This window comes from Centropristis striata, chromosome 16, assembly GCF_030273125.1.
Source record: "Centropristis striata isolate RG_2023a ecotype Rhode Island chromosome 16, C.striata_1.0, whole genome shotgun sequence".
In the NCBI taxonomy this organism is placed as follows: Eukaryota; Metazoa; Chordata; class Actinopteri; order Perciformes; family Serranidae; genus Centropristis; species Centropristis striata.
The window spans coordinates 16465332-16478934 of NC_081532.1; the positions used below are offsets into that span (position 1 = coordinate 16465332).

The following is a 13603-nucleotide window of genomic DNA, read 5'->3' on the forward strand; positions in this document are numbered from 1 at the left end:
CACCCCGTCCAGTTCCACCGATTCATTTGTTGAAAGTTTAGTGTGTATAAGGGTTTAAAACATTTTGATGGATGAATTTGATGGCCATTTCCATACTCACTTAAATCTCATTCACACAGTCTTTGGGTTGATACCATGTGTTACAAAGCTTTAATGTTAAATTTTTACCATTTTTGATCACTTGATAATTGATAAAAGAATTCATTAAAAAAAAGTGAGGTTTAAAAAAAATGTTTTAAAAAATGCTCTCCCTGCAGTGAAATGGCTACTATGGGGACTAACATCATCACACATGGATAACATTGGGCTTTTTGAATCCACAAGACTCTAATACATTTATACTGCATTAGAAAAAGTGCATGATTTTGAGCCCAAACTCCATGGGATTATCATAGATTATCTGTAAATAGGAGACTCGTGATCCCACTTTCATTCAAATATCTTGATGTCAAAAGCCCCCTTTGAAAGTTTTTCCTCCTTAAAAATTAGCCTAACTCATGACACGGTTGGCACCAATGAATTCCCTCGGTCCTTGGGACAGTCTCTTTAGACTCTTAAAACCGTCATTGCTCAAACAGGTTTTTACTGGTAACCCATTCTTAAAAATTAATACTTGTGTGCAGGGACATGTTTTTTGGGACTTATAAAAGACTTAGTCACGCAATTGAGCTTTGTGTGTTTTGAGGGCTTGGCAACCAAACAAACAATTGTAGCATTTTATTTGCTGAAGGCTAGACTGGAAGCAAAAGGCCTGTACAGTAGACCAGACAGATTAATATCAAGGGAGATTTCATGATGAATTTATAGTTCAATATATTTTGGTCCTTAAAAACTTGTGGGACTGTAATTCCTTTACCATTCACCTGACCCTTTCTACACTGACCCCTTGTTGACCTACTGACCCGAAGCCTAAACAAGTCCTGAAACTATAGCGGAATCAGTACTTTAACCTCAGTCAATAAACTTGATAAGTGGTGTCAGAGTGTTGTTTGTTCATGCACAGCCTTGGGGTTTTCTAGCCGATAACACGCAGGAATACCTGTTTAACCACAGTCTTATCTTGTGCGCTTCTTTTCTAGGAGAGAATAGGAAAAACACTTATGTAGGCCCAATGAGATAAAGGCAGCACTCAGTGGGAGTTTAGTGTCTTGGGAGCTTGTGTAACTCAGGTTAACACCCCGTTATGTCCCAGTTTCAATAAGGTGCCATATTATTATGCAGACTATCAGTACTCGTTTCTGGAACAAAAGGGAGTGGCTATTTTGCTGTAGGTGGTTTTGAACGAGTAGCAACTGGTTATTGGTGAAGCACCATCAGTAAAATGTCTCACTAGTCACATCTAGTGGCCGCTGTATGGAACTGCAACAATATATACCTTTTGTTAAGAAGAGGGAAATGAGCTAACCAGTTTTTAATGCAAGTCCAGAAAGATGTTAACTGAAAAAAAAGCCTAAGGGAGGAGTAGAGAGGCAAGACTGATTAACAGGAAGTAAAATTAACAGACAAAAAGCAAGAGGTGTTGAGCAACTATCAGCAACTATTTTTTTTAACAATCCCTCCCTGGTTTGAGCTGTTTTAAGCTTTTCTTTCTTTCATTTTTTCCCCAAATTGTGTACATCCAGTAGTACTGGCATTTACCCAACTGAAGCAAGGCATTACTTAAAGCAACACCACTGTATTTGCATACAACTGGTGGAATGCTTTAGGGCAAAACAGGAAGTGGGTACTTCTATTTTGTACACGTGTTAGGACTTGGGCAAATGATGCAACAGGCAAGAGACTGGGCAAAAGAGTCACTTTTACCACTCTGTTCTCAGTAAAACTAAAGCTGTTACTGAAGCTGTGACTGTTACCACCCTGAGCTTTGTTAGAGATAACCAACATATTAAAATCTGCATAAAACATAACAACAAAATGGACTCAGTTTACTCTGTTAGATAATGAACTTATTCTTCATAGTAACCATGTGCATTAAATGCTAATTGTACTTTGAGACAAATAGCAGACAGTAGGAACATGCTTTTAACACATATTTTGCATCTGACGGTGCAGTTTAAATAGTCATCTGACGTTATGGTAAGAATTATTCTTTGATTAAAACTTAAATTTAGAAATAATCCTGATGAAAGGGAAATCATAAATTTAAAACAGGTGACATCATTTAACAATGCAGATATTATGCAATAGGCCGTTACATAAATCAAATGGTTTTTATGAACTTTAAAGCAACAGCTAGAAATTACACATTGTGCAGCTGGCTTTTAGTGATTTGCACAAAAGAACAGTAGATGGCGCCCAAAGAACAAGAATAATGGCAGCAATGATTTATGGATTAATTCAGAAATTAATATCATGTTATGATACATAAATGAACACAAAATGACACAAGAACTCTCCCTCTATTGTTCCCAGAACTCATATTTTTGCAAACACACAAAAGCATATGCAGACGTATTATTGTTTTCTCTGTACGAAAAATAAATCAGTGTTACTGCTTTACAGAATAGCATTTTTCTATCAATTTATGACTATTTACATTTTAAATTTGGAAATAATCCTGATGAAAAGGGAATTATAAATTAAAAACAGGTGACGTTTAACAATACATAAATTATGCAATAGGCCTTTATATAAATCAAACAGTTTATGTGAACTTTAAAGCAACAGCTGGAAATGACAATGTTGTGTCGAAGGCTTTTAGTAATTTGTACAAAAGAACAATAGATGGCACTCAAGAACAAGAATAATGGCAGCAATGATTTATTATGGATTAATTCAGAATATAATATCATGTTATGATACATAAATGAACACAAAATGACACAAGAATTCTCCCTCTATTGTTATCAGAACTCATATTTTTGCAAACACTCAAAAGCATATGGAGAAGTATTATTATTTTCTCTGTACGGAAAATAAATCAGTGTTAAGAACACAGTATATTAATTTTTACATTTTATGGAGACGTTCCCTGAGGATTTCCATTTTTGTTGCTCAACCCACATTTTTCTTAATACCTTCTGTTTCTGCTTTATAGAATAGCATTTTTCTATCAATGTCTGACTTTTTACACTTAAAAAATGGAAATAATCCTGATGAAAAGGAAATTATAAATTAAAAACAGGTGACAACATTTAACAATACAGAAATTATGCAATAGGCCTTTATATAAATCAAACCGTTTATATAAACTTTAAAGCAACAGCTGGAAATGACAATGTTGTGTCGAAGGCTTTTAGTAATTTGTACAAAAGAACAATAGATGGCACTCAAGAACAAGAATAATGGCAGCAATGATTTATTATGGATTAATTCAGAATATAATATCATGTTATGATACATAAATGAACACAAAATGACACAAGAGATCTCCCTCTAGTGTTCCTAAAAACTATTTTGCAAACACTCAAATACATATACACACATTAATATTTCCTCTGTACAGAAAAAAAGAGTAGAGTGAAGAACACAGTATATTTGAGACGTTCCCTGAGGATTTCCATTTCTTTGCTCAACACAGTTTTCTTAATAACTTAAATGACAGATAACACACCATAAAAACATCATCAATAACTGGTAAACTGCTAAACTTAAATTAGTAAACTTAACAGTAAAATAGACATTAAGTAAAGTTTGATAATTAAGCTTTAAGGGTTTAAGAAACAATACAAATGACAATTAATAATGTTTACTAATTATTAGTATTGCTACAAGTTTATTGTGACACACAAAATAACATTTTATAAACACTATTAAGAATTTGTTAATGATTACTATAAGTTGGAGGCTATTATAAAGTTGCAACTGATTTTTATAATTGTTAAATAGTTATGACATGCATCTATAAATTAACTAGATGGTTATTATTTGTGCACAAATAACCACTTTTTCATAGATCACCAATAAAATATTTAATGGGGCCAAATAATGTGATTTGATGATTTAAAAAACACTTTTTAATAATGAACTAATAATTACAACATTATAATATAAACAGATGGTTCACAAGTTATTTCTGTAAGGCTTACAAAACTTTTGTTCATCACTTACAAATACTTAATAAAGTATATAAAATGTTATAACTGCAATTATTTTCTTATTTATTTCTTCTTATTTTTTATTTACCTTTTCTGTGTAAAGCGTCTCTGTTGGGAAAAGTGCTATACAAAACGAATGTATTATTATTATTATATTACTAACTCCTAAAGCATCACTTTTAACTAGAAAAAGTTGTAAACTATCTTTTTTTAACAGTAAAATACATTTTTAAAGTTTAATTATCTGTTTACCATTATCATTATTATGTATAATGATATACTAATATAATGATATACTAATAGTATTAAGTGCAACCATCCAGAATAAAATTTGAAACTACTTATTTTATTAATAAGGTATTTTTCCTGCAATGCATTTTTAAATCGTGCAAATAGGGAACTGTCTTCATATTTAATCATATCATTCATATTTTTTAATGTCTTACCTAGAAATCAATACCCTGAAAGAGTTTATTCTGAGAAGTTACCTACTGCAGCTGTCTCATAGATGTGATGGAGTCTCACAAGGTTTAAATGCTAAAGCAGGCAGGGAGTTGATCTAACATCAGGATTTAACACTCGATATTCTCCACAGGAGCAGCACACTGCTGGGTGGAGTTTTGTTCTCTGCGTTTCTGACGCTTAACAACATAAAACCTTATCCCAACTATAATCACCACCACAGCCACAACAAGGAGAATCCAAATCCAGAGAAAACCATCAGCAGGCAAAGAAGAACCCTTCAGTGTGTCATTATTGGTGGCTGGTTTAACAAGACCTGTGACCACAGGAGTTGTGGGAACAAAACCTTGACTGTCCTCCGCTTTGATACAATTCACTTGATTTTTCAGTGCATATCCTTTTCGACAGGAGCACACAAAACTACCCAAAGTGTTTTCACACTCGTGATCGCATGCATCGCTCGAACATTCATTAATGTCCTCACAGAACGCATCACTCATTACAAAGCCTTCAGGACAGTAGCATCCGTCGTCTGTGTTTCTCTCACATATCACGGGGCATTTCTGTTGTGCACAGTGCAGTTTACACCACCCGGGTTTCTTGCTGTCGAGGATAAATCCTTTGCGACAGGAACAAATATAACCTCCTTTTACATCCGTGCATGTATGCTGACAAGGAGCCACTGAGCAGCCTGCAGAGCTTTTGACAACATTTGGAACAGATAACTTTTGTGTCTGGCATGCATCTTTGTGCTTTGTTTTGCATAGAAAGCCATCTGTTTTGTCTGAGCACAGCCTCTCTGTCCACTTTTTATCACTTGCAATTGACACACAGCGTGGAGAACAGACTTTAACGTTGTCTTTCCAGATGCTGGAGGATGGAGTATAGCTCCTGTGCACTGTAACGGAGGTCCACTCATAGCCTCTCTGTGGAGCTGAAAGGTTGCTGCAGGCAGCAGCTGGCAAACACAGTCCAATCCAGAAGTTTCCAGAAAGTTCTCGACTCAAAATGTCAAAGGTGTTCTCATCTGTCTCAGACTGAAAGGTCATTAATTCCCCGTTGCTGTCCCGGCACGCCTCCTCAGCTGTATGAAAATCAACTCTGTCCTGGTTTACAGTTATGCAGTCACTCCCTGTACAAAAAGGCCTACAGACTCCAGTCTGCTTCATGCTAAATCCTGTCTTAACGGACAAGAAAAACATGAATGATATTAAAAAGGTCATTGTCATTACCTTCATTGGCACAGTCAGTTGCAAGAAGGCCATGATGGCGTGCAGTAGATCATCTTGTAATGTTGGCTGACTGAAGTTCTGGAGAGTTGAGAGTCTGGGGCTACCTACTCCGGAAGCAACACCCATCAGGACAATGAAGTTAAAGACAGGAAGGAAGTCAGATAGTTGGACTCCTGGCTTTTTCCAAGGCAAAGATCCTCATAATGCAAATACAGGAAGAAAACCTACTCATACTTCAGAACAATGTATTTATTTTGTTTTTGTTTCGTAGCATGACTTTATCATCACATAATATACAGTATATTGATTCAATACTCTGATGTACATGTGTTTAGCATTTCATTATATTTACACCAAAATCAGATGTGCAAACTCCACTCAGCAAATAAAATGAAAATGATTGAATCAAAGTTAATGCAGGTTAAAGTATAAACAATCTGAATACTTCTTTCCAGGGCCGGCCCTGAGCACAGGCTGTATAGATGATTGCCTAAGAAGAAGAAGAAAAAGGAAAAGGAAAAAAAAAATCGAGATTTGAACTAAAGTCTTGATTAAATATATATTTTTTGTATGATTTAATAGAAGTTTGATTTTCATTTGTGCTGAGTGTGTTTTGCATGCTGCATGTCGTTTCCTGGCCGTGCGTCTGCCATCCCACTGAGCATCAGTAAACACTTAATCTACTATCAGCAGCAGCATTCAAGGGTGAACAAAACCCTGGCATGTCTTGACCGTACAGCAAAATAGGTGATAAAACTGACAATTCTGGTGGTCTTGTTTTCTTCTTTAATGATCAAAAGGGTTTAAGCCATCGGGTGTCCAGGGTTGAAAGCAGAAGAAGGAAAAAAGAAAGCTGAATAAAGTGGAATGTATGATGTCATTATTATCATTATCAAGCCAAGATGAAGATCTGAACAGATTTAGCCAAAGGGGGGGGCAATCACACAGAGACGCATCAAAAGTGCCCTGGCAAAGAGCGCCGGGGAAAAAAGCATGGTGAGCCTGGTGAGCTCTCTTAAGTCAAATTTATCAGCAAAGTTAATGGCATTATACTCACCAGAGATTCACCTGACTGCTCATGCAACTCCATACATGTATGTGCTGATTAGTGAATAATGTGGCAACCTTGAAATATACACTTGATCGTAACTAAATAATGCTAAAATAAACCCAATTCCAAAAAAGTTGGTACACTTTGTAAAGCATAAATACAAATAAAAGGGATCAAAATGGAGGGAATGCATATAATTCCAAACAAGTTGATCAGTTTTAGCATTAGATATCATGTCTTTTATTGTATTCAAGGGAATGTAGGTCACAAGGGATTTGTAAATGACTGTATTCTGTTAAGTTTCCCAACTTTTTTGGAATCAAGGCTGTATCAACCGTTCCTGTGCATTCATACCAGCATCAAAACAGGAAGTGGTTAATTAGTAAAGCCCGCCTCTTGCTTGATTTGATTGGCTAAAGCGGTGTGACTTCACAGCTTGTGCTGAAAAGTTGAGAATATTGTATTGTAACTTTATGCACGTCTAAAAACCAATAGAAAAACACAACATGTGGTGCCAGAGAGGAGCGCACGCCAGGCATGAAGTACCAGAGGAAAACAATGGTTTTGCTGTTGATCAGGGCCCAAGGCTCTAAAACTGTTAGGACCGGCCCTGCTTCTTCCATCACTGCCTTGTGGTATTAACATACTGTACATTACTTAACCACGTATATTGGTACAAAAGCAGAAAATCTGTCCAGTTATGATAAATTGCAAAACTAGCTCACTGATTTTAACATTCAAATGCTCACCTTCAAAATAACATCCTGGTACAGCTTTCTCCTTGTCATAATGTTATTATTACTCAGTCAAACTTTCTGATATCAACTTGCACTAAGTCCACTTCACCAATTCTCTACACCCACCCAATATACAAAGCCTCACATCCCCTCCATACTGTGACAGCCCTTTAGAACCAACCAAAACATACATTTCTTTGCAGTTTCTTGCCAAAATCACCATATTTTTTACCCATTGTTTATACTCTCTATACAAATACTATGCTTTCTTACTTGTGAGACACATCAAAGACAATAGTTTTTTTTTCTGATATGTGATTTGATATGTAATAACACCTAGCCTAACCTAGAAAGGTTGCAAGAACATAAATTACATAAATAAACATGATAATTCATGCAGACAGTCTTCTCCGTCACTATCAGGTCATAGGTCATCAGTCAAGATGGACTCGTAAAGTTTCTCTAAACGAGGATCCAAACCAGACGACACCCAACAGTAGCCATCAGTAGTTGCATTTTTCTTGGCCTCTTTTTTGGAGCGACTGCATCGAAATAGAGCAATCGCAAGAGTCACTGCAACCAAAAGCAGCAGAGGAATGACAGAACCCAGGACGCAGACAATCACCCGGAAATTAACTGTGTCAGCAAAACCTGTTACCAAGGATGCGTTACTCTGTTGATCCCTTTGTGTGACGTTCACCAGGTCTGGAAGCGGTGTGTCAGTGTGAGGGGACTGGTGTTGGAGCTCCACTGTGGTCCTGGTTAAAGACTCTGTGAAGTTTTCTTGTGTTTCCTCCTCCGGTTGGTCATCTGATGAAAGAACTGTGACATTTTCTTGTGTTTCCTCCTCAGGTTGGCCATCCAGTGAAAGAAATGATGTTTCTGTCACATCTGGAGCGCAGGTCCATCCATCTGTCTCCATGTGAAAGCCTTTTGGACAGGTGCATAAGAAGCTGCCTACAATATTGATGCATTGGAACTGACATGGCTTTCTGACACATTCATCATTGTCTACACACGAGTGGCCATCCTCAGATAGAATGAAGCCTTCATTGCAGTAACAAGAGAAGGATCCGATACTGTTGGAGCAGCGGTGCTCGCATCTTGTTTGTGTGCACTCATCTATATCACTGCATTTACCATCAACAATTTGGTAGCCGCTTTTACACGCACACGTGTAACTGCCGTGTGTATTTACACACAAATCATGCTCACAAGCTTGTGACTGGCACTCATCAATGTCCGAGCAGTTGCGCTGGTTTGCGTCTAGTTCAAAGCCATCTGGGCATTTACAGTAATAGCCAGACTCTGTCATAACACATTGATGCTCACACGTATCAACGCCACACAAGTCTTTTATCCTGCAAGTGAGTCCATCCTCATCCAGGCTGTAACCTTCTTTGCAAGAGCATTGAACCTCATCTGCATCCTGGTGGCACAAATGCTCGCATCCGCCATTGCCAGTTGCACAACTTTGCTTTCCTGTTCTGCAAAACGGACCAGGTTCAGACCATCGATAGATGTTGCCATTTAAATTGCACACAGAGTATTGAGACTGTTGGTCGCTACATGAAATATCAGCGTATGTTCCAACTGGAAATGATTGCAGTTCATTTCTTTCCGGCTCTTCTGAGAAAGGTGCTGTGTAGGTGATCTGTCCTGGCCCCAACAGAGCCAAAGGTTTGCACATTCCCTTGAAATAAAACTTACATGTATAAAAATCAGTTCTTCTGCAAGGTTCAGCAGTCCATTTCAGTTGGTTCTGACTTGATACATTGTAATGAACCTTAACACATCTATCCTCTGTGCATGTGGTGACAGGTTCTTTTTTCCAGTTGGAGTAGTGGGAATCTTCCTCTCCGGATACCCACTTAAATCCCCTGAGAGTCTTGCCAGCCAACACACAATTCCCTCTGTGCAGTTTTAATCCAATCCAAGATCTAAGCTCTCTGTCCTTGCGCTGTCCTTGGATCTGTGAGAGAAGCGAGTGCAGCACATTCTCTTCCTCTCTGTCTCTCACAGTCATTAGATAACCTCCGTTGGTCACACAGTTCTGACGGGCCTTCTCAAAAGTTACCCTGCTCATATGCAGAGTGAAGCAGGCATTGGAGGTGCACAGCGTTTCACGTCCAGCCCCATATAAACCCTCAAAGCTGTTGATGAGCTGCAGCAGTAAAATCCACAACATAATTGCAATAGAGATCAAAAAATTTGTCGATATCCAGAAGGTCCCTGGGCGTTTTGGGGGTGAAATGTGAGCAATATGTGGTTGTCCATTCGTAGACAAAAACAAATGGTGTGGGTCTGAGACTAACATTCATGCTCATGCATCCTGTTTGGGACACAAACTAAAGACGGAAACCATGTTTAGCAGCAGTTATGGGTTCTTTTTTTCTCCCCCGCTGACCAGTTCCGTTTTGAAATAAGAAACAATGGCAGGCTCTGCAGTGTTTTGACTGCTTCTCCAGATGTCTCCGGCCCCAGTAGGCTTTAGGCATTTAAGCTGACTCCCTTGATTGTGGTGCCTTACAATACAAGAACACGCAGGGGTCAAAGTCTCAGAGACATTTTGACATTATAAATGGAAGCTGTGGATGGACGCACAATAGCTGCTGCAGGAAATTAACCTGTGACCTTTATCACCCTGCTGCCATGGAGACTACAGTTTGCTTACACTTCATTATTTATAGTAGTAATATTAACATCAGTCAGTTTCATACATTTTTATTAGTTTTGTTAATTTTTCATCATATCTGCATTCAGTTGTTTGAAGATCAATAACTAATTGTATTTATTGTGCTTCTAACTGTGTGTTATCCAGAATAGATAAAACTCTATAGCTTTCATCTTTGGTAACAGTGCCCAGATTAAGCACAACAGAGGCCACCCCGGCCTTCACATTTAAAATGTAACTCAGGTTGACATGTACCGACCAAGAACAGACTCAATGTGACCACAAAAAAAACCCTGCAACAACTACAAAGAGACACTAAAAAGACTGAAAATGTTAAAAAAATAAATAAAAAAAACCCCAAGGAGACAACAAATTTCTAGAGACCCAAACAACTACAAAGAAACACAAAAATGGCTACAGACACAGAACCACAATGACATGCAAAACAACTACAAAGAGATAAAAAAAGATTCACAATGACTATGAAAAGGGTTAAAACAGTGACCAGGAGATAAAAACAATTACAAAAATATCAAAACAACTACAGAGACAAAAATGTCCACAGAGATACAATACAACCTCAAAGAAAGGCAAAACAACTACAAAGAAACAAAAAAAAAGATTCACAACGACTATGAAAAGGATCAACAGAGACACAAAATAACTGTACAAATATCAAAACAACTACAAAGAGACACAAAATGACAACACAGAAACACAGAGAGATGCAAAACAACTACAATGAGACAAAAAGAAGATTCACAACAACCCCCAGGAGACAAAAATGATGACAAAGAAAGTCTCAACTCTAAACAACTACAAAAAGCAAAAATCAACTACAAAGAGACACCAAACAACACAAAAACAAAACCACAACAAAAAGAGGTTAAACAACTATGAAGTCGATGTCTTACTCTGAGATAAGCTGCATGTCTGTGCCCAGGGGACCCATTGTCTCACAATCTGCCCAGGCTTGCCTTGTGGGAATTATTGTAGATTCTGGGAATATATGACTAACCAAAGTAGAAAAAAGAAAGGAAGAATGTATCATTGTTCTTCCAAACTACCCATTCAAGCTAAATATTTAATAAACAGACAATGCAATGTAGATTTTCAATAGTTTACTATGGCCATTACTTTGTGTTCCTATATTAAATATGAGGTTCCCCTCAGGTTAATGAACATCCATGAACTCAACTAAAATAACACTTGTTTATCACCTATGTGTGTTTATTAGGTAGCCTGAATGTACTGATTTGGATGACAAGTGCCAAATACATTCCTGTGAATCCAGAGAACACTTCCTGTGTTTGTTTAAACACAGGAAGTGCCCCAACTACAATCACAGGAAACAGGGTAAGACACTTCTCCACCCACTAAGCTCACACAGGCAGCTACTTCAAAGAAAGCCCTATAGAGATATTCTTCTATTTCTATCTAGAGTTCTAGAGTCCGTACCCAAACTGTTTATTAAGTAAAGGTTTGTTTGTATTGCCACAAAAGTTTTGTAACTGGCTTTCAAACCTGATTTTGGGTCCAGTGTCTAAAAATACTTTTATAAACATGTATGCTAAAAACACTACAAGCACACCCGACTTGCCAGCTGCCATCTTGCCCCTCGAGTATACCGTATGTGCTTGACTCTAGATAGACTGTAGTACCACCTTTTTTATATCAAGAATGGTCAAATAAAATCAATCAATCAATCAATATCTATGACACTGTAATCAGGTAAAAAAAAACAAACCCCATCATACGCTGTATGGGTTTTTTTTAGGAATTAAATTAAATTAGTTTTTTGGAATACAAAGTCAAATCATTCAAAAAGAAGGCAGGAAATGACTTTTGGACAAACAAACAAACAGTATGAAGGAATGACAGGAGCTCCAAACGAACCTCACATGATGATATGTTGTGGTGATGTCAAAGTATGGAATAAAATATATTAGATAATATTACCTTCTACTAATGTATGTAGGTTCTTGTATTATTTAGGAATATTCATATAATTCTGGTTTGTTGTTGCACTTAAATTATTCTCGTTGTACAGATCATCCATGTTTTTTCTTTGCACAAAGCTGTTATACAAAATATGTAAGTAAGGTTGCAGAGGACAACAAGGAGTTAAATGGTCTTTACTTTTGATGGCTGGCTACCATTACCAGATCCTAATTTTCGAGGTAAAATGTAGAGGTTCTGAGGTCCACAGCACCCCCTTCCAGAATAGTTCCAACGTCCCTGTACACACGGGTGATCGGTACCTTTCATACTCAAATTGGAAATGCTTAAAATTGAATGGGGGTGTCTGTAAACATGCAAAATAAAGAACATACATATATTAACACATACATAAGTGAGTAATTGCTTTTAAAAATCATCTGTACCAAATTTATAGATGATACAAATCATCTACCATCTGACAAAAAATGTACAAAAAAGATTACAGTTTTTACTGATTCACGGCACAATATAATAATATAATATAATGAGATGACCAATTACTTTGTAAAAGTCTGTAAAAGTGTGAGTGAGTATTGTATTTGGTTCTCAGGGTTATAGGATCTAGATTATGTCCTTTATTGCATGCGGGTCCGATGGGAAAGGAAAGGTTAACCTACTGCTGGTAGCCATTTTGAAAAAATGGCTGCCATAGCAACCAGGGTCTGAATTTGTGATGGCCCAATATCCAGTTTTGTTCCCGATATTTATTGATAAACATATCTGCCAAATTAGGTGCTTTTATCACAAAATGAACAATTGGTATGATATATCAAGCTATGTTGCCCCACTAGAAGGATTTCTGGTCATATCATTCTGGGTTGTTGTTGAACTTAAATTATTCTTGTTGTACAGATCATCCATGTTTTTTCTTTGCATAAAGCTGCTACACAAAACATGTAAATAAGGCTGCAGAGGACAACAAGGAGTTAAATGGTCTTAACTTTTGATAGCTGGATCCTAATTTTCGAGGTAAAATAAATAAATAGGACAAAATAAAAAAATAGATAAGAATTTCCAACTGATGACATATGTTGGGATTCTTGCATCAGTAGTAAGTAGTTCCAGCAAAAACTCTTCACTCTGAGCAACGTAGATGAAGCAGATTAAACGGGACATATCATTTTTGTTTTTTTTTAATCCCTAAAAAGACGATCTCATTCATCTCATATGTAGTACGACAGAAATCTTATAAGCTGGAAAATTAAACCAAAGCCGTCTCTACCAGCGACAAGTGAGAAAATTGCAGTTCAACATCTCAACCTGTGTCCAACATGCCTCAAACACTGTTAATTACTGTGTCTCATGAGATCAGGAGACCAAGGGGTTGCTTTAACCGCCCATTTAGGCTAGTTGTTTCCTCCTCCTATTTCCATTTGTGCAAAGCTCAGCCAAACAGTTGCTGGCTTTAT

At 37.2% G+C, this 13603-nt stretch overlaps 2 protein-coding genes across 2 annotated transcripts; both read right to left on the reverse strand.

The window, feature by feature from the left end:
* Nucleotides 1-2756: 2756 nt before the first annotated feature.
* LOC131988800 (complement component C1q receptor) lies at nucleotides 2757-5857 on the reverse strand. Its single transcript, XM_059354062.1, has one exon. It carries the CDS (start codon nucleotides 5855-5857, stop codon nucleotides 4610-4612), a length of 1248 nt encoding a protein of 415 aa, XP_059210045.1. The 3' UTR covers nucleotides 2757-4609.
* Nucleotides 5858-7935: 2078 nt separating this feature from the next.
* On the reverse strand, nucleotides 7936-9937 carry LOC131988799 (complement component C1q receptor). The gene is given in 2 exon segments (XM_059354061.1): nucleotides 7936-9755; nucleotides 9757-9937. Coding segments are annotated over 2 exon segments (1902 nt in total). The 5' UTR covers nucleotides 9847-9937; the 3' UTR covers nucleotides 7936-7943.
* Between the last annotated feature and the right edge of the window lie 3666 nt (nucleotides 9938-13603).